General features: G+C 38.7%; 1 protein-coding gene across 1 annotated transcript in view; it reads left to right on the top strand.

Annotated features, from left to right (window-relative positions):
* Positions 1-3,085: 3,085 nt before the first annotated feature.
* Positions 3,086-27,621, top strand: part of LOC140820640 (uncharacterized) — a gene marked incomplete at its 3' end in the record, with an annotated part of 51,697 nt that continues 27,161 nt past the window's right edge. Inside the window, 6 exon segments of the mRNA XM_073180939.1 lie at positions 3,086-3,133; positions 3,220-4,398; positions 4,825-5,075; positions 23,974-24,628; positions 24,764-25,525; positions 25,665-25,803. Coding sequence (XP_073037040.1) covers positions 3,086-3,133; positions 3,220-4,398; positions 4,825-5,075; positions 23,974-24,628; positions 24,764-25,525; positions 25,665-25,803 — 3,034 coding nt within the window.

Here is a 27,621-nt window from a genome sequence, read left to right as displayed (position 1 = left end):
TCAAGAAGAAAGATGGGTCGTTGCGGCTGTGTATCGACTATAGGGAGCTCAACAAAGTGACGATCAAGAACAAGTATCCATTGCCACGGATAGATGATTTGTTTGATCAGCTTCATGGTACTACTGTATTTTCGAAGATTGATCTTCGGTCTGGCTATTTTCAGTTGAAGGTTAGGGAGTCTGATATCCCTAAGACAGCGTTCCGGACCAGGTACGGTCATTATGAGTTTTTTGTGATATCTTTTGGTCTGACCAATGCTCCTTCAGTTTTCATGGATCTGATGAACCGTGTGTTCAAGCCGTATTTGGATAGCTTTGTCATTGTCTTCATCGACAACATCTTGATCTATTCTAAGACCAGAGAGCTTCATGCAGAGCATCTCAGAGTTGTTCTTCGATTGTTGAGGGAGAAGAGGTTGTTTGCCAAGTTGAAGAAGTGTGAGTTCTGGTTGGAGCAGATTTCTTTTCTAGGCCATGTTGTTTCAAAGGATGGTATTGCTGTTGATCCGTTGAAGATAGAGGTTCAGAAGTGGCCTATTCCTACTACTGTTTCTGAGGTACGCAGTTTCCTTGGTTTGGCGGGTTATTATTGTCGCTTTATTTCAGATTTCTCCAAGATTGCCTTGCCATTGACCAATTTGACGAGGAAGACTGTGAAGTTCGAGTGGTCCATTGATTGCCAGAGTGCATTTCAAGTGTTGAAGGATAGATTGACGACAGCTCCTGTTCTTTCATTGCCCAGTGGTTCAGACGATTTCGTTGTGTTTACTGATGCGTCGAAGAAAGGCCTTGGTGCAGTGCCGATGCAGCGAGGTAAGGTTATCGCCTATGCTTCTCGCCAGTTGAAAGACTATGAGAAGAATTATCCGACGCATGATTTAGAGCTAGCAGCTGTGGTTTCTCCTTGAAGATTTGGAGACATTATTTGTATGGCGAAAAGTGTGAGATCTTCACAGACCACAAGAGTTTGAAGTATTTGTTCTCTCAGAAAGAGCTCAATATGCGGCAGAGGAGGTGGTTAGAGCTTGTCAAAGACTATGATGTGACTATTAGTTACCACCCGGGGAAGGCGAACGTTGTAGCTGATGCTTTGAGCCATAAGTCGAGTTCTTCTTTGAGTTCTTTGATTCAGAGACCTTTGTTGATGGACTTGCAGAGAGAGGAGATTGATTTGGTAGTTCCGGGGACCATTGCTCGTCTATCAGCGTTGGTCATTCGGGCTACATTGACGGACAGGATCCGTAGAGAGCAAGCTACTGATTTGCAGTTGTTAGAGTTGAGAGCTAGAGCTGAGGAGAGGGGTAACTCAGAGTTTGCGTTGAATGGTGATGGTTTGGTGACTTTCAGAGGCCGTATTTGTGTTCCCGTTGGTGATGATATTCGGTGATGCGAACATGGACGTCCCAAGGAAAGCATGGGATCCTTTGCAGTTGCCGGAGGGACCAATCACGAGGGGTCGACTAAAGAGATTCAAGGAGGCACTACAAGGAGTCATGAGAAATCCTGAAGGGGTCGTGATGCGTGGGAGTACGTTTGGAGGCCAACGGAATATCATTCAAGCATTGATGGAGCAGACCGAGTCTGGATGGACCTGCACACAGACCTGCACACGGGGTCCGTGTCCTGTACTTCATGAGATGAGTTATTCCAATAGCTCCACGGACCTGAAGACGGACCCAGGCACGGGGTCCGTGCCCTATGTATTTGGCGAAGACAGTGCCTACACGGACCCGTACACGGAGGTAAGCACGGGGTCCGTGTCCCTTGTTTCCGATTGAAAATTATTTACAGTATGTACACGGACCCGGACACGGAGGTCTGCACGGGGTCCGTGTCTTGTGTTTTCTGCGCGATTTTATTTCCTTCTTTAGAGTTTTACTTTGTTAGGAAACTAGATTCTAGTAATCCTTTTTGATATGTAAACATCTTGGACGAAATTTTAACACACAATACACATATTATTTTGAGTTTTATCAAACTTGTGAGATTTTTCTCTCAACTTTTCAAGGCTTTAGCTTTGTCAAATTAAATCAAACTTATCAAAGTTTATAACTTTGTGGCGTTTGTCGATCGTGCTTGTGCGGATTGTCGTAGGCGTCGTTCTTCGAAGGTTCGTATCAAATTTCGATTGTTATCCTCGTGATTATTTGTTGCTAAACTTTTACAGTTTAGAGGTGAATAACACATCAATTACTTGATTCAAAAGATCGGGAAAACATACGAGTCTTATTATCGTAATTAAATAGAGGGTGCGATTGCATTTTAATCGTGTTTGCTATTTATTCGTACAAAGATTCACATCATTTGGTATCAGAGCTCAAGGTTTTTGATTCAAGTAAGAGTATCCATTCAATTCTTCGTATGACTCTCGAAAATTGTTGGTGTTTTTTTTTTTTTTTGGGATTTTCGAGTAGTACTAAGGGAAAAAAAAAAAAAGAGTACAAAAATTCCGAAAATTCACTATTATTTCTTTTTGATATATTGTTCTATTCCCTTTAGAGAATCATATTCAATTGTCTCTCACAGTCAAAAAAAAAATATTCTCTAATTTCGAATTTCTTGTCTACACAGTCCAAGTGAGTCGGTCGCATTTGTTCACAAGTTTGAACCTTGATTGTTTGATATACCCAGAATACAAAGCTTGAGCACTTCCAAGAGAGCTCTCAAAATTTGAGTGATACACTTGAGTGCGAGTGACTTTTCTTTGGAGTGAACGGTGAGTATTTGTTGTGAGCAAACAAAATTGTGAGAAAAGACGAGTGAATTTCTTTGGAGTGACCGTGAGCATTTGGGTGAGGATTATTTTATTTCTACTAATCTTTTCTTGCAGGTACAAATTGACATTAAATGGAGAGGGAGGTAGGAGATAGTTCGAATTCGGGGTTGTCCAAGGCCCAACTAGATGCGTTGTTTGGGGATTTTAGTAGAGTGATGACGACACAAATGGAGTCGTTGCATGAGAAGTTGGGTAAACTTGAGGTTAGTGTTAGTGGGGGTAAACCTAAGCCTAAGGATTTGGGTAGAGATGATGAGGAGTATGATTTGGGAGGAGGCGATGAGAGTCAAAATGAGAATTGGGGTAGTAATGGAAGAGATAGAGGATTTGGGAAAGGGAGAAGGGAAGCCATGCGGGGTAGATATGAGGAGACTAGGGAAGATGGTCACATGGGTAGCATTAAGATGAAAATTCCATCGTTCCATGGGAAATCTGACCCGGAGGCATACCTAGAGTGGGAAAAGAGGGTAGAGTTCGTATTTGAATGTCACCACTACTCCGAACAAAAGAAGGTGAGGTTGGCGGTGGTTGAATTCTTAGACTATGCTCTCATTTGGTGGGATCAATTAGTGACCACTAAAAGGAAGTATAATGAGAGACCCATTGAGTCTTGGGATGAGATGAAGAGGGTAATGAGGAAGAGGTTTGTGCCTAACCACTATTATAGGGAGATGTTTAAGAGGTTACAAACTTTGAGGCAAGGGTTGAAGAGTGTTGAGGACTACTATAAGGAGATGGAAGTAGTCATGATTAGGACCAATGTTGAGGAAGATAATGAAGCAACTATGGCTCGTTTCCTTTGTGGTTTGAACAGGGAGATCCAAGATCAAGTGGAGCTTCGGCACTACTTAGATCTAGACGAGATGGTGCAAATGGCCATAAAGGTGGAGCAACAACTCAAGAGGCGAGGAGTTGGCCGCACCAATCAAACCGGAGGTGCATCATCTTCTTGGCGGTCAGGCGGAGTGAAGCGTGAGGAAAATAAAGTGGTGACCAAACCAAGATTTGACACTAAGCAAGAGGCACCTAAGCAAGGAGTCCAAGGTAAATCTGAAACTCCTTCTAATCGTTCTAGGGATGTTAGATGTTTTAGGTGTCAAGGGATGGGTCATATTTCTAATGATTGTCCTAATAAGAGGGTGATGATATTGAATGATTATGGTGAGTATGAATCTCAAAGTGAGGGAGATGGCGAGGGTATTGATGATGATATGCCTGCATTGGAGGATCCCGATGAGGGATATGGAGCGGTTGTAGGAGAAGCGCTAGTGACTAGGCGAATCATGAGTGCCCAAATCAAGAATGAGGAGGCTAGCCAAAGGGAGAATTTGTTCCACACTAGATGTTTTGTGAATGGTAGGGTTTGCAATGTAATCATAGATGGGGGGAGTTGCACTAATGTGGCTAGTGTTGAAATGGTGGAAAAATTGGGATTGCCTACAATAAAACATCCTCAACCATATAGACTTCAATGGTTGAATGATTGTGCGGAGGTGAAAGTAAATAGGCAAGTTCTAGTGTCTTTTTTTATTGGGAAGTATGTGGATGAGGTTTTGTGTGATATGGTGCCAATGCATGCTTGCCATATCTTGTTGGGTAGACCTTGGCAATTTGATAGACATGTTACTCATGATGGGTTCAAAAATCGTTATTCATTTGTTTTAAAGAAAGAATCCATTGTGTTGCTTCCTTTGTCCCCAAAGCAAGTATTGGAGGACCACTTGAAAAAGAAAAAGAGAGATGAGGCCGAAAGAAAGAGTGAAATAAAAAGTGAGATGGCCTTTGAAAAAAAAACTGAAGTGGCTGAAAAAAAGAGTGATCAATAGAGTGAGATAGCCACAAAAAAAAAAAGAGAGAGGAAAGAAAATGAGGGAAAAGAAAAGGAGAGGAAAGAGGCCAAAAAGAAATCATATATGGCCCAAAAAGGTGAGTTGAAACAATTATTTCACACACATGAACCACTTGTGTTAATACTTTACAAGGAGATTCTCCTTAACACAAGTGAAATAGCCGGATCCCTTCCGAGCATTATTGTTTCGCTATTGCAGTAATTTGACGATGTATTTCCGGAGGAGCTACCTCAAGGCTTACCACCATTGAGGGGGATTGAGCACCAAACTGATTTGGTGCCCGGGAGTGCTTTGCCAAACCGTCCAGCTTATAGGAGCAATCCGGAGGAGACTAAGGAGCTGCAACGACAGGTAAGTGAGCTATTAGATAAAGGGTTTGTGCGTGAGTCCATGTTACCTTGTGTGGTGCCCGTTTTACTAGTCCCTAAGAAAGATAGCTCATGGCGTATGTGTGTAGATTGTAGGGCAATCAATAACATAACCATTATGTAAGGCTCGAGAATTATCGGTTGTCATTGATGTGAGATTCACAGATATGAGAATGCATATCATATTATAAGAAGTGTTAGGTGAAAAAGATAGAATTTTACAATGTAAGGCCGAAGCCAGACCGCACCCGCACTCAGAAGTGGACCGCACCCGCGGCAGATGGGCAGTAGGCTGGGAAGTTTTGAGCGAAGCAAGACCGCACCCGCGGTGCAGGAAGGACTGCACCCGCGGTGGTGACCGCACCCGCGGTAAGAACAAGACCGCACCCGCGGTCGATGATTTCTGAAAAATGAAAATGCAGTCGAGAGCAAAGCGCACCCGCGGTGCTAGGTGACCGCACCCGCGGTGCTGCATGCGAGAATGCCACCCTTGCTTCTTAACTTGACACATGGCATGTATATATATATAGAATTGCGAATTGAGTCATTCATTCTTCATTTCAGCAACTGAGAGCACCGAGAATTCTTTTTTTCCCTTCAAGATTTTAGATTATCAACAAAGATTATGCAACAACTAGCCATCCGATTTTAATTCCGAGCCTGGATTTGTGATCCTTACAACAAGAGCTAGCTAAGGATGTAAGTATTGTTCAATTCCAACATGTTTCGAAATTCATATGTTGGAGAAGTTATGATCTTGTTAGAAATATGTGTTCTTGGTATATTGAGTATCGTAGAAATGCAATCGGATTGAATTTCGGATACCGTATAGAGGTTCTCGATTTTTTCCAGCATGTATTAGTTGAGAATTATGCAGAATTTCAGAATTTATAAGTGTGTGATCTTGAGTATGAGTTGAGGAATATGAATGATTGATATATGTGGAGTTGTGAATTGACCGGTACCGAGAATTACGCCGTTATTCCGTCTATTTGTACTGAGATTTATTATTGATTGGAATATGTGTTGATTTGAGTTAGAGATTGATATTGTATGTCTCAAATATTGTCATTTCAGATTAGTCTTGAAAGAGTTGACATTCCGACTTCGAGACTTCGACAGATTGTTCGACAAGAAAGGTATAATTCATGTGGTCACGGGATTTCACAACTCGATTCAGATTTGATACGAGTTTCCCTAAATCACATACTAGATTGTTATTACATTTGATTATGTAATGTCTTATTTATTGATTTATATTGAGTTCTGAGATTGGAGATATTGGCAGATTGGCCAAACTAGACGTTTCGGTGTATCGACGGATAGTAGTAGATTTTCTCTATGTGTAGACCCTCGATACAGAGTTGACCGAAGTCTAGGAATAAGACGTACCGTCACCCCGAGTGGTTGGGTAGGTGACAGACCGTCTTATTCACACCGGGATCCCTAGAGTAGAAATGAATCGAGTCAAGAATTAGAGGTTGAATACAGACTTGTATTCCTTTACATGTTGTAGATTTTATATTCATGTGCATTGATATATGCTATGCATTGGTGTATGATTTATTACATTGCATGCATACATGTTTTATACTGGGATTTATTCTCACCGGAGTTGTAATGCCCGAGATTTTATTACTGTAAACAGAAATTAATCTGAAATGATTTGACGATGATTATTATATTTATTGGTGATAATCGATATAATTATAGACGTATTGTATCTGACCGGAAAAGACGGGAAAATTCACCAAATATATGAGGAAGGCCGACGCCATGGCGCACATGCGCGAAGAAATGCGCGCATATGCGCGACATGTCCAGAAACCTTGGCGCCTATGCGCGACGAAGTGGGCGCACATGCGCGGTGTGGGGACCCGAGCTCTAATTCTTGTTCTTGGGATTAATTGGATCTATGTTATAAAAAGTGGGTCAAATTTTTGCTTTTTACATTAAATCAACTGTAACTAAACAAACATAAGTTCTTAATTTAATTTACAATATGAAACATAAAATACATGTCTTGGTCTATATACAACTAGTGTTCACTATCATCTAAACTTAAATGATAGTACAAGTCTAACAAAAGAACCACTAGTCCTCTGCTGCGCCCGAGATCACCACGCTATCACGATCATCGTTGTCTCGACCCAGATCCTGCCCCACCTCTTGTTATGCACACATACAGACATAACAACAGCCGGAAAACCGGTGAGAACAAATCCCAGTATAAACATGTATACATGCATTAAAACAGTCTAAACACATGAAACATGCTAATATGAATATCATTCATATATAATTATGCAATGCGAATCTAATCATGTCTAAACTCGACTCGACTAGAACTCTAGGGATCCCGGTGTGAATAAGACGATCTATCACCTACCCTCCCAATCGGGGTGACGGTATGTCTTATTCCTAGACTTCGGCCTGATCTGTCTCCGCGTCTACAATAGGGGCGGTGATCTTCCCCTAAGCTGTGATATCGCCGAACGTCTAGAAGTCTGGATGATCTCTCAGACTTTCCTATCTTAATGCATGAATACAAAATCTGTAAACAAGCATGATCATCTTAATGCAATGCAACATGATCTGTAAACAAAGCATAGCAAGATTTGCATACAAGTTCTAGAAACAATTCTATAACAATCATAATCATATCAAGATATAGATAATAAAACAAGTATGTGATTTTGGTTGGGAAACTCAAATGTGATCTCCTTTGAGTCGTGATTCCCCAAACAAAACATGTACTATACCTTCTTGTCGCTCGTAGGGAATGAAGTCTCGTATTCTCGATATTGAATCTGTCAAACCAAATCTGAAATGACATAAATACAATGCACCATATCAACTTCTAACTCAAACAAATACACCTATTGATCAATATTCAATCCCGGTATAAATCAACGGCGTAACGGCGGATTTTCGACACACCGATCACTCCAACTCTCGCATATATTCACAATCCATAGTCTCAACTCATAATCATCATCATAAGCACATGAGAGTATTCAAAATCTGCATACTTAATTCTAAATATGCTGGAAGAATAGTAACAATATCGTATGACATCCGATAATCGATCCGTTTACGGTTCTACAACATCTACCATCTCAAGAACATAGTATGAAGTTCAATTCATCATTTTCCCATCACATAAATATCAAAACATGCTGGAATTGAATGAAACTTACATTACTTTGTAGCTAATAATGAGAGGAGCTCAAAACCGCAATCGGATTAAAGTTTGGATGTATAAATCTTACAAAATCACAATTTTAAGTGAAGGAGAAACTTTGGGAGCTTTTTCTGAATCCTTCCCCTTTCTCTCGGTGGTTGCTACTGAAATGAGAAGAAAAGAGGACACCTCTATTTATACCTAGCATGTCTAAGTACACATGGCTTGTTCTTTGAAGTACACGTCTCGCGCATATGCGCGACATCACCCGCGCATATGCGCGAGACCTACTGGTCTCGGCAATGCAGAATTTAACACTTCGCGCATATGCGCCACTTTTCTCGCGCATATGCGCCATTGTCACTGGAGGTGTCGCGCATATGCGCCGCTTCTTTCCGCGCATATGCGCCAATGCTACTGTAGATGTCGCTCATATGCGCCAACTGTTCTGTCCAAATTTTAAGATTTTCTCCTTTTTTCCATGTATTTCTTATTCTCATCTCACTTAACACTCCTCATTATATATATATGCATACTCATATATTCCGAGTATTATGTCAATGAGAACTATTAATCTCGAGCCTTACACGTGGGACGTACAGTAGGCGTGGCGCATATGCGCGAGAAAAATGGCGCATATAAGCGAGGCGATGATGTGCTGGTTCGAACAACCGACGCATATGCGCGACTTTGTGTGCGCATATGCGCGCAACGTGCAGAACATGCACTGAGCCATTTGTCGTCCATGCGTGTGTGTATGTATATATAGATATATATACAAAATCGATTTTTAAGAATGGATTTCAAGGAAAATCCTGGATTAAAGCTTTCAAATTCTCTCCGGAGCTTATAGTTATGATTAGGAAAAATCCGTCCGTCTGATTTAGAATCCGAACACAGTACTGTGTTCCTGTCAGAGCAGGCTACAACTGGACGTAAGTTTCGTTACGTTTAGACAAGATTTGAATTTATGATATTGTCAGAATTGAATATGATTCAGATATGGTGTTTCTGCTACCGTAGACATTATAGAATTGAATTCAGATTAAAGAACAGACTGGTTCTGTAATTGTTATGATTTTCGAAAGATATTGATTGAGATTCTATATCAGAATTGTGTTAATATTCAGAGTATAAATTATGTTGACACAGATTATGAGTTCCAGTATTATATTTGTGATATTCAGATTGACGGGGTTATTCAGATTGTATTATTATGCCGTCGAAACATTAGTTGATTTAGATTGATCAGATTCGGTATTGATTCAGATTGTATTGTGATATCGATGATATGAATCAGATTGTATCTTGTTCCGATATTAATCAGATTATATACTGATTTGAGTATTGATCAGAACAGATTGTGTATTGAGTTATTCACTGACACAGCGTATTCGATATTGTCATTTCAGATTTGATATTGACAGAGTTAAATACCAAACTTCGTCTTCGTCAGACAGGGACGACAAAGGTATAATTCATGTGATATCTGGGAAGATATAACTCAATCAGATCTCCTTGAGTTTCCCAATAAAATCACATACTTGATTATTGTTTATCTTCTGATATGATTATGATTTGTTTATAGACTTTATATTCAATCTTTTGAAATGAATATGCTTTGTCTACAGATTGTTATACATTGCATTTGAGATAGGAAAGTTTGACAGATAGTCAGACTTCTAGACGCTCGGTGTATCGTTACGTAGGAGCAGACACCCTCCTATTGTAGATTATTCGATACAGAGATGACCGAAGTCTAGGAATAAGACGTACAGTCACCCCGAGTGGGAGGGTAGGTGACAGCCATTGACGTCTTATTCACACCGGGATCCCTAGAGTTATAGTGGAGTCGAGTCTAGACATGATTTGACTAGAACTGCATGCGTATATGAATGGGATTCATAGACTATGGAACCCATTGTTACTGCTTTCAGTTATGATAGTAGGTCTCATGATTTAGATTGTTTATATGCATGTTTATCTGACTTGAGTTGCATGTTTATTTGATTTGATTTCATGAGTATGAAATCTATTACCTTTGATTTTGTTAATGTCAACATGTTTCATAAGATATATGTGTACATACATGCTTACCATGTTTTATACTGGGATTTATTCTCACCGGAGTTATCCGGCTGTTGTCTTGTTTTGTATGTGTGCATGACAACAGGTGGGTCTGGATCGGGGTCAAGAGGATGAGGAGAGAAGAAGAGTTAGCGTGGTGATTCCGGACTTACTGTAGATTTGGTTTATTACTTGAACTTAGTAACCGAACCTTAGACTTGGATTGTACAGTATTGTACTTTTATACTGAAATGTATTTTTTATAGAGATGTATATTATTTAGATTCCATTACCTTCCGCAGATGCATTTTAAAAAGAAAAATTTTTAGACCCTGTTTATCAGAACTGATAATTATATCCCAATGATGATTAAGAAAATGATTAGCGTCCGGGTCCCCACAACAGGTGGTATCAGAGCGATAGATTCTTTAGATTGAGATAGTCAGAGTTGATAGATCTTTTAGAATGAAATAGTAGAGAATGAGCGGGGTAGATTGAACTTTCTTCCTTGCATGTGATTGCTAGCATGAGATTTATTATAATGTTGAATTACATTGTGGGTGCTAGCATGATTTACTGTTTTCCCTATTACATGTTGTTTGTATCTGAGTTGATTGCAGCATGTAATTACTAAGCCTGGATCAGAACCGAGTCTGAATCAGAGGTATATGATCAGAGGAGGGCTGAGACAGATTATATAGATTGTGTATTGATTTGTTTGATATTCAGATATACCGCCTCGAAGAATTTAAGAAAAGGGCAGTACTTCGTCTGAACAGATAGATGCATCAGAAACTCAGCTAGAAGAAAAGATGAAAGAATTTGAGTTATTACAACCGCCAGTTCTGAATGGTACCGAGACATCTGAAGACTGTCAGAACTGGTTTGATGATATAGAAATAATGTTTGATTTACTGGATTGTACAGATGAACAGAGAGTTAAAATGGTGCCTTATCAGTTACGAGAAGCCGCCAGGAGTTGGTGGATTACCAGTACAAGAATGTGGGCACAGAGAGGTACAGTGATTTCGTGGGAAATATTCAGAACTGAATTCTATCGAAGATTTTTCTCAGCGTCGTACCGAGAGGACAAGAAATTAGAATTTGAGAATTTGAGCCAAGGGCAGCTCAATATTGATGAATATACCGCCAAATTCTATACTCTACTGCATTTTGCTCCTCAGATAGCTGGAGATGATGAAGCTGTAGTGAATCAGTTCATCAGAGGGTCGAATTCGGAGGTAGTTGCATTTATGAATTAGCAGCGACCCTACCATTTTGCTGACATCCTGAGTAGAGCGAAGAGAGCTGAGGCGAGTCTGATTAGACAACTGACGAGGTTGTGTGTGAAACAACCCCAGACACAGCAATCCCCTCTTCGATATGATCACGTCAGTACGAGTGGGAAGCAAGTTTTGCTGAAAGCTCGAAAGAAGCCATTCAAGAAGTTGGGGAGTGGTTCATCTAGCTCCAGTGGTTCTAGCCCGAGTTATACTGGAGTGTATTGCTGGAGTTGCGGAGGGAGACATTCCACCGAGCAATGCCAGGGAGTGACTGGTAGATGCAATATTTGTGGACAGCCGGGACACTTTGCTAAAGTCTGTCCTCAGAAGCGTTCCCGAAGATTGTAGGGAACAGAGTTCAATTGAAAACACAAATCCAGAATTCACAACAGGTACTATTCTTTATGATTCTATTGCATATGTATTGATATATACTAATGCATTTGTTAAGAATATCTTTGACTGAGCTGCATGGAAAGATGTTGTATCTGTTGGGTTTGTATGTACTGTAGTATTGATGTCCTTGCTTGTTGAGGAAATGTTGATATCAGAGATTTCTGTATATATTGTATACTACAGTAAGATGAGACTGAAATAGAGATAGATTATGATGTACTTGTGTTTTCTGATTTGAACGCATTAGTGATATGTATATGCTGAACGAGTACAGACATATTGTAGAATTTTTTCCAGAAATGGTAAGAGTCAGACCATAGGTGACTGATCAGTGGAGATACCACGATAAGGATTCTAGATGTAGAATTCCTTTGATATTTGTATTGTATATGACTCGATTAATACAGAAAGGAGCAGATTGCATCCTTATGTATTCAGTAGATCCACTGAAATCGAGCCTAGCATTGGCAGATTTGCCAGTGATATACGAGTTGGCTGATATTTGCCTAGATAAGATTCCAGATTTGTGCAATCTCCAAAAAGATAGACTTCAGAAATTGAATGTAGATCAGGTATTATTTGTATATTAGATTCAGTACAGAATGATATTGAATATACAAAATAATACATACCGAATTGAAAGAGTTGAATATCTGGAGATGGTAGTGAATATTCTGAGAATTAGAATTATTGTATACAGAAACTATTCAGATAAGAATTCCACTTGAAACAAATTGTATTCAGAGTAAGGGATATCTGAAATTGGTATACAGACTGACCTTGACACAGATGAGATTGGGATCAGTGATTGAGAATGATACCGATGTCAGAAGATCAGAAATTTCAGAAATTTCAGAAATGTCAGAAATTATTGTGTCTGATTTGACAGATTATCTCATTCAACTGTTGTTTTGTATCTGCTTGTGTATTGTTATTGCTCTAAATCAATATTTGAGATATCTATATTGTTTTGGGGAGCATATTTGACTTGCAGATGAGATATCGCAGTTGATCAGAATGATATGAAGATATTTACCAGAAATCAGTGTTTTATGAGTTCATTGAACTCACTAGATCTGTATAGGTTACTGATATTTTGTATCTAATTTGATATTACTGTTGTTTTGAATCCATATATGATACAGATTGTTGTGAACCGTTGAGAATATATACAGTTCAATTGTATCAGAGTTGAATTCGAGAGGTACAGCTATTCAGAAATGCGATCAGAATGTTCAGAACTTGATTTCGATAATCAGAATAGTGTATCAATCAGAGTAACAGATAGGTGATTGTGTATTTTATATGAGACTGATTATCTTGTGGTATCAGAATGCTTCAGAATGAAATAACAGAATTGATATTGATAGTCAGAGCCGAATACCAGGTAGGTATTTTTTTTAATTTATGTTATTAACTGATTTGATTATATCAGTAGTTCGAAGTTGAAATCGCAAATAGTGTCAGAAATGCGCTGTAGTGGATTCAGTTTTCAGTTTGATGATTGAGAATGTATGATATTCGAACAGATATTTGTGATATAGACAGATTAAATCAGTTATAGCAGAATTTATGCTGAAATGTTGGCAGAAATTGTACTGATATGTCTGAATTGCTAATAGAAAAGACAGAAAGATAGAAATCAGAAGATTTATTACCGAATTGTATAGTTCTAAATAGAAGTGGGAGTACATTTCTATTGCTTCCTAATGAAATTATCGCCATTTTCTCCAGATCATGATAGAATATGATTGTGATTGATAGATTATTCAATCTATATTCTATTAGTTTGTACAAGATCATGTACAAACATGACCAAATGACACAGATCGATGTCAAAGAAGTGGTCAAAAAGATCAGAATGCCACAGTAGATTATATCAGATTGTGATTTGATTGATTTTGTATGTGTGACAGAGTATATCACGAGCTCTCTCTTAAATGGTTTTACAGATTGACAGACCGTCAGAATGTATTAGCCAGATATTAGAAGATTTTGGGACAGCTTTAGTGTTGGATGTTAGCACTATACAGCTTTAGTGCTGGATGTTAGCACTAGTTGATGTGACTTATTATCACTGCATGACAATACCTATCAGCCAACCAGATTGGTAATGAGATAGTTTCAGTCAGGACATTATACATTGAATACTACAGATTTCTAATTCTTTTGAAGAAATTCGAAGGAAGATGAAGATAGTTCAGAAAGAACAGATGTGATAAACCAACATCGGATGATGATGATTGGTATTTGAGGTCGAGGATTGAATATGTCCTAGATCGAGAGCAGCAGATTTAATGATGGTTGGCTGTATTGAATTATTATAGACTATGGAGTGGTTTATACGGATGTTGTATAACCCACATGGCAAGATGGATTTTGTCAGAATTAAATTGAGAAGTATTATGATAATATACTTCATGAAGTCTTATTCAGAATTTGAAATCAGAGATTGATACAAGAAAGAGATTTCAGAATGGATTCAGTAAGATAAGAGATTTGATTTAAAACTCTGTATACATTTTTTCTGATATAACTGAATTGATTATTTGCGAGTTCGAGGACGAACTCAGAACTAAGAGGGGGAGAAATGTAATGCCCGAGATTTTATTACTGTAATCAGAAATTAATCTGAAATGTTTTGACGATGATTATTATAATTATTGGTGATAATCGATATAATTATAGACGTATTGTATCGGACCGGAAAAGACGGGAAAATTCACCAAATATATGAGGAAGGCCGAATCCATGGCGCACATGCGCGAAGAAATGCGCGCATATGCGCGACATGTCCAGAAACCTTGGCGCCTATGCGCGACGAAGTGGGCGCACATGCGCGGGACGTACAGTAGGCGCGGCGCATATGCGCGAGAAAAATGTCGCATATGCGCGAGGCGATGATGTGCTGGTTCGAACAACCGGCGCATATGCGCGACTTTGTGCGCGCATATGCGCGCAACGTGCAGAACATGCACTGAGCCATTTGTCGTCCATGCGTGTGTGTATGTATATATAGATATATATACAAAATCGATTTTTAAGAATGGATTTCAAGGAAAATCCTGGAGTAAAGATTTCAAATTCTCTCCGGAGCTTATAGTTACGATTTGGAGAAATCCGTCCGTATGATTTGACTAGAACTGCATGCGTATATGAATGGGATTCATAGACTATGGAACCCATTGTTACTGCTTTCAGTTATGATAGCAGGTCTCATGATTTAGATTGTTTATATGAATGTTTATCTGACTTGAGTTGCATGTTTATTTGATTTGATTTCATGAGTATGAAATCTATTACCTTTGATTTTGTTAATGTCAGCATGTTTCATAAGATATATGTGTACATACATGCTTACCATGTTTTATACTGGGATTTATTCTCACCGGAGTTATCCGGCTGTTGTCTTGTTTTGTATGTGTGCATGACAACAGGTGGGTCTGGATCGGGGTCAAGAGGATGAGGAGAGAAGAAGAGTTAGCGTGGTGATTCCGGACTTACTGTAGATTTGGTTTATTACTTGAACTTAGTAACCGAACCTTAGACTTGGATTTTACAGTACTGTACTTTTATACTGAAATGTATTTTTTATAGAGATGTATATTATTTAGATTCCATTACCTTCAGCAGATGCATTTTAAAAAGAAAAATTTTTAGACCCTGTTTATCAGAACTGATAATTATATCCCAATGATGATTAAGAAAATGATTAGCGTTCGAGTCCCCACAACAGGTGGTATCAGAGCGATAGATCCTTTAGATTGAGATAGTCAGAGTTGTAATAGCCGAGCCCGGTGTATGGTACGATTTAAGTTTCGTATGTTATTTGGGTTATGTGATTAGATGTTTAGAATTGTGTTTTGGGCTATAGTATTATTGGTTATTATTGTTATTGAGGTGTTAGAAGTTGTTGGTTGTTCGTTTCAGAGTTTCGGATCTATTTTAGTTGCGTTGATTTTTGATCATTGCCGTAGCAAGAGTGCACCCGCGCTCTTAGAGGAGTGCCCCTGCGGTGTACTATTCATCATTTTGGTTTTGGAAGGCCGTGGCATCACCGCACCCGCGGCAGTGTAAGCACCGCACCCGCGGTAATTGTAGCACCGCACCCGCGGTCATCGTGCATGGATTTATTTTGTTGTGCCGAGAGCTCAGCGCACCCGCGGCCCTTGTGTTGTCGCACCCGCGGTATAGGTATGGGCGAGTTTTTAAGTTACTTTTTGGAGTTGTTGGCCATACCTTATCTTATCTTTTCCCCTTCATTTCGAGATTTCTCTCTTCTAGCAAGGGTTTTCATCCATTTCTTTTGCTTCCTACCTTTGATTCTTGGATTTGTTTGGATTTTAGACTTGAGATCGACGTTCTCCTTGGTGCTAGGAAGCTTAGGTAAGTTTTTGGTGCGATTCTATTAAGGTTGTGAGTTAAGAGTTGACTTAGGTTTGATGTTTTGTTGGTTTAATGGATTATTTAACTTGTATTTTTGGATATAGAGTTGATGTTGGTGTTGTTTATGGATTATTGTTGTAGGTGGTGTACCAAGAGTATAGTTTGGAGGTGTTCTATTGGTTGTAAGTGGAATTTCATCCCTTGTGCTCACATGATGTTATATGTATTGTGTTTCAAAGGTTTTAATGTGTTATTCCCTTCAATTGATTCATTGTTATGTATTAATTCCATTGCTATGCATATTGGAGGCTTTTATGTCTCATTATTGTTCAAAAGGGAATACAAGAGAAAAGATAGAGTTTCAAAGTGATTGTTAAAGCCAGAGAGATTTTAAATGTTTCTATTGGATTGATAAATATATATCTAGAGAATTGCATGCAATTAGTTGATCAACGACCATAGGCTTTTATCCCTCAGAGTTATCGGTTTATATCGATAGGGATATTAGCACCAGAGCAGAGATACTATTGATATCAATCCAACCAGAGAAAAGAGAATACCATCTTATTGCTATCTTATTGATATGCTATTGCTACAGTTATTGCTACAGTATTCATGTTTCAGAGTTGATGGTATTTATGATTTTAAAGTCATGTTTTACAGAGTATACTATGTATCATTGCTATGTAGAGTTCCACTTGCTGAGTTTTTATACTCATTTCAGTTATTTTCATGTGATGCAGATAAGAGTGACCGACCAGGACAGTGATCGTAGATGGGGGTCATATGCATACACCGTTGGAAGGAAGATTATTTTTCAAATATTTTGGGACATGATCATAAGAATGATTGTTTTGTATTTTGTATATCATTTGAATGATCATGCATTTATTTTGTAAACATTTTTATGAAATGTATTTTGAAACTACTTCCATATTTGCAATAAAATTTTAAATTCCGCTGTATTTTTAATCGTTACGGGTCAGGATGTCACAAGAGTTGATAGATCTTTTAGAATGAAATAGTAGAGAATGAGCGGGGTAGATTGAACTTTCTTCCTTGCATGTGATTGCTAGCATGAGATTTATTATAATGTTGAATTACATTGTGGGTGCTAGCATGATTTACTGTTTTCCCTATTACATGTTATTTGTATCTGAGTTGATTGCAGCATGTAATTACTAAGCCTGGATCAGAACCGAGTCTGAATCAGAGGTATATGATCAGAGGAGGGCTGAGACAGATTATATAGATTGTGTATTGATTTGTTTGATATTCAGATATACCGCCTCAAAGAATTTAAGAAAAGGGCAGTACTTCGTCTGAACAGATAGATGCATCAGAAACTCAGCTAGAAGAAAAGATGAAAGAATTTGAGTTATTACAGCCGCCGGTTCTGAATGGTACCGAGACATTTGAAGACTGTCAGAACTGGTTTGATGATATAGAAATCTTGTTTGATTTGCTGGATTGTACAGATGAACAGAGAGTTAAAATGGTGCCTTATCAGTTACGAGAAGCCGCCAGGAGTTGGTGGATTACCAGTACAAGAATGTGGGCACAGAGAGGTAGAGTGATTTCGTGGGAAATATTCAGAACTGAATTCTATCGAAGATTTTTCTCAGCGTCGTACCGAGAGGACAAGGAATTAGAATTTGAGAATTTGAGCCAAGGGCAGCTCAATATTGATGAATATACCGCCAAATTCTCTACTCTACTGCATTTTGCTCCTCAGATAGCTGGAGATGATGAAGCTGTAGTGAATCAGTTCATCAGAGGGTTGAATTCGGAGGTAGTTGCATTTATGAATTTGCAGCGACCCTACCATTTTGCTGACATCCTGAGTAGAGCGAAGAGAGCTGAGGTGAGTCTGATTAGACAACTGACGAGGTTGTGTGTGAAACAACCCCAGACACAGCAATCCCCTCTTCGATATGATCACGGCAGTACGAGTGGGAAGCAAGATTTGCTGAAAGCTCGAAAGAAGCCATTCAAGAAGTTGGGGAGTGGTTCATCTAGCTCCAGTGGTTCTAGCCCGAGTTATACTGGAGTGTATTGCTGGAGTTGCGGAGGGAGACATTCCACCGAGCAATGCCAGGGAGTGACTGGTCGATGCAATATTTGTGGACAGCCGGGACACTTTGCTAAAGTCTGTCCTCAGAAGCGTTCCCGAAGATTGTAGGGAACAGAGTTCAATTGAAAACACAAATCCAGAATTCACAACAGGTACTATTCTTTATGATTCTATTGCATATGTATTGATATATACTAATGCATTTGTTAAGAATATCTTTGATTGAGTTGCATGGAAAGATGCTGTATCTGTTGGGTTTGTATGTACTGTAGTATTGATGTCCTTGCTTGTTGAGGAAATGTTGATATCAGAGATTTCTGTATATATTGTATACTACAGTAAGATGAGACTGAAATAGAGATAGATTATGATGTACTTGTGTTTTCTGATTTGAACGCATTATTGATATGTATATGCTGAACGAGTACAGACATATTGTAGAATTTTTTCCAGAAATAGTAAGAGTCAGACCATAGGTGACTGATCAGTGGAGATACCACGATAAGGATTCTAGATGTAGAATTCCTTTGATATTTGTATTGTATATTACTCGATTAATACAGAAAGGAGCAGATTGCATCCTTATGTATTCAGTAGATCCACTGAAATCGAGCCTAGCATTGGCAGATTTGCCAGTGATATACGAGTTGGCTGATATTTTCCTAGATAAGATTCCAGATTTGTGCAATCTCCAAAAAGATAGACTTCAGAAATTGAATGTAGATCAGGTATTATTTGTATATTAGATTCAGTACAGAATGATATTGAATATACAGAATAATACATACCGAATTGAAAGAGTTGAATATCTGGAGATGGTAGTGAATATTCTGAGAATTAGAATTATTGTATACAGAAACTATTCAGATAAGAATTCCACTTGAAACAGATTGTATTCAGAGTAAGGGATATCTGAAATTGGTATACAGACTGACCTTGACACAGATGAGATTGGGATCAGTGATTGAGAATGATACCGATGTCAGAAGATCAGAAATTTCAGGAATTTCAGAAATTTCAGAAATTATTGTGTCTGATTTGACAGATTATCTCATTCAACTGTTGTTTTGTATCTGCTTGTGTATTGTTATTGCTCTAAATCAATATTTGAGATATCTATATTGTTTTGGGGAGCATATTTGACTTGCAAATGAGATATCGCAGTTGATCAGAATGATATGAAGATATTTACCAGAAATCAGTGTTTTATGAGTTCATTGAACTCACTAGATCTGTATAGGTTACTGATATTTTGTATCTAATTTGATATTACTGTTGTTTTGAATCCATATATGATACAGATTGTTGTGAACCGTTGAGAATATATACAGTTCAATTGTATCAGAGTTGAATTTGAGAGGTACAGCTATTCAGAAATGCGATCAGAATATTCAGAACTTGATTTCGATAATCAGAATAGTGTATCAATCAGAGTAACAGATAGGTGATTGTGTATTTTATATGAGACTGATTATCTTGTGGTATCAGAATGCTTCAGAATGGAATAACAGAATTGATATCGATAGTCAGAGCCGAATACCAGGTAGGTATTTTTTTTAATTTATGTTATTAACTGTTTTGATTATATCAGTAGTTCGAAGTTGAAATCACAGATAGTGTCAGAAATGCGCTGTAGTGGATTCAGTTTTCAGTTTGATGATTGAGAATGTATGATATTCGAACAGATAGTTGTGATATAGACAGATTAAATCAGTTATAGCGGAATTTATGCTGAAATGTTGGCAGAAATTGTACTGATATGTCTGAATTGCTAATATAAAAGACAGAAAGATAGAAATCAGAAGATTTATTACAGAATTGTATAGTTCGAAATAGAAGTGGGAGTACATTCTATTGCTTTCTAATGAAATTAACGCCATTTTCTCCAGATCATGATAGAATATGATTGTGATTGATAGATTATTCAATCTATATTCTATTAGTTTGTACAAGATCATGTACAAACATGACCAAATGACACAGATCGATGTCAAAGAAGTGGTCAAAAAGATCAGAATGCCACAGTAGATTATATCAGATTGTGATTTGATTGATTTTGTATGTGTGACAGAGTATATCACGAGCTCTCTCTTAAATGGTTTTACAGATTGACAGACCGTCAGAATGTATTAGCCAGATATTAGAAGATTTTGGGACAGCTTTAGTGTTGGATGTTAGCACTATACAGCTTTAGTGCTGGATGTTAGCACTAGTTGATGTGACTTATTATCACTGCATGACAATACCTATCAGCCTACCAGATTGGTAATGAGATAGTTTCAGTCAGGACATTATACATTGAATACTACAGATTTCTAATTCTTTTGAAGAAATTCGAAGGAAGATGAAGATAGTTCAGAAAGAACAGATGTGATAAACCAACATCATTGGTATTTGAGGTCGAGGATTGAATATGTCCTAGATCGAGAGCAGCAGATTTAATGATGGTTGGCTGTATTGAATTATTATAGACTATGGAGTGGTTTATACGGATGTTGTATAACCCACATGGCAAGATTGATTTTGTCAGAATTAAATTGAGAAGTATTATGATAATATACTTCATGAAGTCTTATTCAGAATTTGAAATCAGAGATTGATACAAGAAAGAGATTTCAGAATGGATTCAGTAAGATAAGAGATTTGATTTAAAACTCTGTATACATTTTTTATGATATATCTGAATTGATTACTTGCGAGTTCGAGGACGAACTCAGAACTAAGAGGGGGAGAAATGTAATGCCCGAGATTTTATTACTGTAATAAAAAATTAATCTGAAATGATTTGACGATGATTATTATATTTATTGGTGATAATCGATATAATTATAGACGTATTGTATCGGACCGGAAAAGACGGGAAAATTCACCAAATATATGAGGAAGGCCGAAGCCATGGCGCACATGGGCGAAGAAATGCGCGCATATGCGCGACATGTCAAGAAACCTTGGCGCCTATGCGCGACGAAGTGGGCGCACATGCGCGGGACGTACAGTAGGCGCGGCGCATATGCGCGAGAAAAATGTCGCATAAGCGCGAGGCGATGATGTGCTGGTTCGAACAACCGGCGCATATGCGCGACTTTGTGCGCGCATATGCGCGCAACGTGCAGAACATGCACTGAGCCATTTGTCGTCCATGCGTGTGTGTATGTATATATAGATATATATACAAAATCGATTTTTAAGAATGGATTTCAAGGAAAATCTTGGAGTAAAGCTTTCAAATTCTCTCTGGAGCTTATAGTTACGATTTGGAGAAATCCGTCCGTCTGATTTAGAATCCAAACACAGTACTGTGTTCCTGTCAGAGCAGGCTACAACTGGACGTAAGTTTCGTTACGTTTAGACAAGATTTGAATTTAAGATATTGTCAGAATTGAATATGATTCAGATATGGTGTTTCTGCTACCGTAGACATTATAGAATTGAAGTCAGATTAAAGAACAGACTGGTTCTGTAATTGTTATGATTTTCGAAAGACATTGATTGAGATTCTATATCAGAATTGTGTTAATATTCAGAGTATGAATTATGTTGACACAGATTATGAGTTCCAGTATTATATTTGTGATATTCAGATTGACGGGGTTATTCACATTGTATTATTATGCCGTCGAAACATTAGTTGATTTAGATTGATCAGATTCAGTATTGATTCAGATTGTATTGTGATATCGATGATATGAATCATATTGTATCTTGTTCCGATATTGATCAGATTATATACTGATTTGAGTATTGAACAGAACAGATTGTGTATTGAGTTATTTACTGACACAGCGTATTCGATATTGTCATTTCAGATTTGATATGGACAGAGTTGAATAGCAGACTTTGTCTTCGTCAGACAGGGACGACAAAGGTATAATTCATGTGATATCTGGGAAGATATAACTCAATCAGATCTCATTGAGTTTCCCAATAAAATCACATACTTGATTATTGTTTATCTTCTGATATGATTATGATTTGTTTATAGACTTTATATTCAAATCTTTTGAAATGAACATGCTTTGTTTACAGATTGTTATACATTGAATTTGAGATAGGAAAGTTTGACATATAGTCAGACTTCTAGACGCTCGGTGTATCGTTACGTAGGAGCAGACACCCTCCTACTGTAGATTATTCGATACAGAGATGACCGAAGTCTAGGAATAAGACGTACAGTCACCCCGAGTGGGAGGGTAAGTGACATCCATTGACGTCTTATTCACACCGGGATCCCTAGAGTTATAGTGGAGTCGAGTCTAGACATGATTTGACTAGAACTGCATGCGTATATGAATGGGATTCATAGACTATGGAACCCATTGTTACTGCTTTTAGTTATGATAGCAGGTCTCATGATTTAGATTGTTTATATGAATGTTTATCTGACTTGAGTTGCATGTTTATTTGATTTGATTTCATGAGTATGAAATCTATTACCTTTGATTTTGTTAATGTCAGCATGTTTCATAAGATATATGTGTACATACATGCTTACCATGTTTTATACTGGGATTTATTCTCACCGGAGTTATCCGGCTGTTGTCTTGTTTTGTATGTGAGCATGACAATAGGTGGGTCTGGATCGGGGTCAAGAGGATGAGGAAAGAAGAAGAGTTAGCGTGGTGATTCCGGACTTACTGTAGATTTGGTTTATTACTTGAACTTAGTAACCGAACCTTAGACTTGGATTGTACAGTATTGTACTTTTATACTGAAATGTATTTTATACAGAGATGTATATTATTTAGATTCCATTACCTTCCGCAGATGCATTTTAAAAAGAAAAATTTTTAGACCCTGTTTATCAGAACTGATAATTATATCCCAATGATGATTAAGAAAATGATTAGCGTCCGGGTCCCCACAGGAGTTATCCGGCTGTTGTCTTGTCTGTATGTGTACTTGACAACAGGTGGGACAGGTACAGGGTCACGTTGTTGAAGAGAGAGTTTATAGAGTGGTGATGCCGGGCGTAGAAGAAGACTACTTGATATTGTACTAGACTTGTACGGAACATATAGACAATTGTGTATGTTTATATCAAACAGATGTGTATGTACATTATGGTTGTTTAAATAATAATGACATGCTTTATGTTTACATTTGATTGAACATTAAAAAGCAAAATTTTGACCCACATTTTCGAGCAAAGATCCAATAAATCCCAAAAGAATTGAGTTTAGAGCCCGGGTCCCCACACATTAAGTATAGGCATCCCATACCTAGACTAGATGATATGTTAGATGAATTGCACGGGTCTTGCATTTTTAGCAAAATTGATTTGAAAAGTGGGTATCACCAAATTAGGATGAGAGAAGGTGATGAGTGGAAAACTGCTTTCAAAACTAAATATGGGTTGTATGAGTGGATGGTTATGTCTTTTGGCTTAACTAATGCACCTAGCACTTTTATGAGGTTGATGAATCATGTTTTGCGTGCACACATAGGAAAATTTGTCGTGGTCTATTTTGATGATATCCTAGTGTATAGCAAAAACTTAGAAGAGCATGTTAACCACTTGAAACTTGTGCTAATCAAATTAAGGGCTGAAAATTTGTATGCTAACTTGAAGAAATGTGATTTTTGTACTAGAAAACTTGTCTTCCTTGGTTTTGTGGTAAGTTCACAAGGTATACAAGTTGATGAAGACAAGGTAAGTGCTATTCGAGATTGGCCAACGCCTACTAATGTTGGTCAAGTCCGAAGTTTTCATGGTCTTGCAAGCTTCTATAGGAGGTTTGTAAAAGATTTTAGCGCATTGGCAGCACCAATGACGGCAGTGATCAAGAAGAACGTTCCATTCCATTGGGGCGAGGAGAAAGAGAAGTCATTTAATCTCATCAAGCAAAAATTGATTAATGCACCTTTACTTGTGTTACCTGATTTTGCTAATACTTTTGAAATTGAATGTGATGCATCAGGTGTAGGTATCGGTGGAGTGCTAATGCAAGAAGGACGACCGGTGGCTTACTTCAGTGAAAAGCTCAATGGGGCAGCGCTTAACTATCCCACGTATGATAAGGAGTTCTACGCACTTGTGAGGACCCTAGAGACGTGGCAGCACTACTTGAGCCCTAAGGAATTTGTGATCCATACGGACCATGAATCTCTAAAGCACCTTAAGGGTCAACAAAAGCTGAACAAGCGGCATGCCAAGTGGGTGGCGTTCATAGAGACGTTCCCCTACATCATCAAGTACAAACAAGGTAAGGAAAACATAGTGGCCGACGCACTATCACGGAGGTATGTGCTTTTATCTACTTTGGAATCTAAAATCTTGGGGTTTGAGCTTGTTAAAGAATTGTATGTGCTAGATGATGATTTTAAAGAGATGTTTGAAACTTGTATGCATGGTCCACATGATAAATTCTACTTGCATAAGGGTTTCTTGTTTAGAGAAGATAGGTTGTGTATCCCTAAGTCATCCATTCGTGAACTACTTGTTAGGGAGGCACATGGGGGTGGTTTAATGGGACATTTTGGTGTGGCTAAAACTTTGAGTGCATTGCATGAACATTTCTATTGGCCACACATGAAACATGATGTTGAGCGTATTTGTGAGAGGTGCATAACTTGTAGACAAGCTAAGTCTAGGACACTACCACATGGATTATATAAACCACTTCCCGTCCCTAGTGAACCTTGGGTTGATATCTCTATGGACTTTGTTTTGGGGTTACCTAGGACAAAGAAGGGGAGGGACTCTATATTTGTTGTTGTGGATAGGTTTTCTAAAATGGCACACTTTATTGCTTGTCACAAGACTGATGATGCATCTAACATTGCGGACTTGTTCTTTAGAGAAGTCGTTAGGCTGCATGGCATGCCTAGGACTATTGTGTCGGACCGTGATGTTAAATTCCTAAGTTACTTTTGGAAAACACTGTGGGCTAAACTTGGCACTAAATTACTGTTTTCTACGACCTGTCACCCTCAAACTGATGGTCAAACTGAGGTAGTTAATAGGACGTTAGGAACTTTATTACGTGCTATTCTCAAGAAGAACTTAAAGAATTGGGAGAATTGCTTGCCATTTGTTGAGTTTGCTTATAATCGTTGTGTGCATTCTACTACTAGCTATTCGCCATTTGAAATTGTATACGGATTTAATCCTTTGACTCCGTTGGATTTGATGTCTTTACCTGTGAGTGAAAGGTTAAACATGGATGGCAAAAAGAAGGCTGAACTTGTTGTTGCATGAAAAGGCCAAAGCCAATATTGAAAAGAGAAATGAGCAATATGCCAAGCAAGCTAACAAGGGGAAAAAGAAGGTGGTATTCGAGACGGGTGATTGGGTGTGGCTACACTTGAGGAAGGAGAGGTTTCCGGAGAAGCGACGCTCAAAGCTATTACCTAGGGGCGATGGACCATTCCAAGTTCTTGAAAGGATCAATGACAACGCCTACAAACTCGACTTGCCAGGTGAGTACAACGTAAGTTCTACATTTAATGTTAGTGATTTGTCGTTGTTTGATGTAGGTGATAGCAAGATTTGAGGACAAATCTTTTTCAAGAAGGGGAGGATGATGCGAACATGGACGTCCCAAGGAAAGCATGGGATCCTTTGCAGTTGCCGGAGGGACCAATCACGAGGGGTCAACTAAAGAGATTCAAGGAGGCACTACAAGGAGTCATGAGCAATCCTGAAGGGGTCGTGATGCATGGGAGTACGTTTGGAGGCCAACAGAATATCATTCAAGCATTGATGGAGCAGACCGAGTCTGGACGGACCTGCACACGGGGTCCGTGTCCTATACTTCATGAGTTGAGTTATTCCAGTAGCTCCACGGACCTGAAGACGGACCCAGGCACGGGGTCCGTGCCCTATGTATTTGTCGAAGACAGTGCCTACACGGACCCGTACACGGAGGTAAGCACGGGGTCCATGTCCCTTGTTTCCGATTGAAGATTATTTACAGTATGTACATGGACCCGGACACAGAGGTCTGCACGGGGTCCGTGTCTAGTGTTTTTTGCGCGATTTTATTTTCTTCTTTAGAGTTTTACTTTGTTAGAAAACTAGATTCTAGTAATCTTTTTGGATATGTAAACATCTTGGACGAAATTTTAACACACAATACACATATTATTTTGAGTTTTATCAAACTTGTGAGATTTTTCTCTCAACTTTTCAAGGCTTTAGCTTTGTCAAATTAAATCAAACTTATCAAAGTTTTGTAACTTTGTGGCGTTTGTCGATCGTGCTTGTGCGGATTGTCGTAGGCGTCGTTCTTCGAAGGTTCGTAACAAATTTCGATTGTTATCCTCGTGATTATTTGTTGCTAAACTTTTACAGTTTAGAGGTGAATAACACATCAATTACTTGATTCAAAATATCGGGAAAACACACGAGTCTTATTATCGTAATTAAATAGAAGGTGCGATTGCGTTTTAATCGTGTTTACTATTTATTCGTACAAATATTCACATCATTCGGCGAGACGTCTTGACAGAGGCTCATACCGCGCCATATTCGATACATCCAGGCAGCACCAAGATGTATCAGGATCTTCGTCGACTTTACTAGTGGCCAGGTATGAAGAAAGACATTGCCGTATTTATTTCCCAGTGCCTAACTTGTCAGCAGGTGAAGATTGAGCACCAGAGACCTGCTGGGACATTGTTGTCATTGCCGATTCCTCAGGGGAAGTGGGAGCATATTACGATGGATTTCGTGACTGGTCTTCTCAGGACGCAGAAGGGTTTCAATTCCATTTGGGTTATTGTCGATCGATTGACCAAGTCAGCGTACTTTATTCCAGTCAAGACGACGTATTCCATGAACCAGTATGCCGAGGATTACATAGCAGAGATTGTTAGACTTCACGGTGTCCCTGTGTCTATCGTGTCTGATCATGACCCTAGATTTACCTCAGAGTTTTGGAAGAGCTTGCACAGAGCTTTGGGTTCACGGTTAGCTTTCAGTACAGCTTATCACCCTCAGAGCGACGGTCAATCAGAGAGAGTCATTCAGATTCTTGAGGATATGCTCAGAGCTTGTACTATCGATTATTCTGGTAGCTGGGATTCTAAGTTGCCTCTTGTTGAATTCACGTACAATAACAGTTACCAAGCGACGATTGGGATGGCACCGTACGAAGAACTTTACGGCAGGAAGTGGAGATCTCCCTTGTATTGGTATGAGGTTGGTGAGAGGAAGATGTTGGGACCAGAGTTGGTCCAACAGACGGCCGATATTGTTGCTGTTATCCATGAGAGGATGAAGACTGCGCAGTCGAG

Source organism: Primulina eburnea, unplaced genomic scaffold, assembly GCF_022965805.1.
Source record: "Primulina eburnea isolate SZY01 unplaced genomic scaffold, ASM2296580v1 ctg1294, whole genome shotgun sequence".
Taxonomy (NCBI): domain Eukaryota; kingdom Viridiplantae; phylum Streptophyta; class Magnoliopsida; order Lamiales; family Gesneriaceae; genus Primulina; species Primulina eburnea.
The sequence above is the reverse complement of the archived record's forward strand: the minus strand, read 5'-3'. Positions and strand labels throughout refer to the sequence as shown.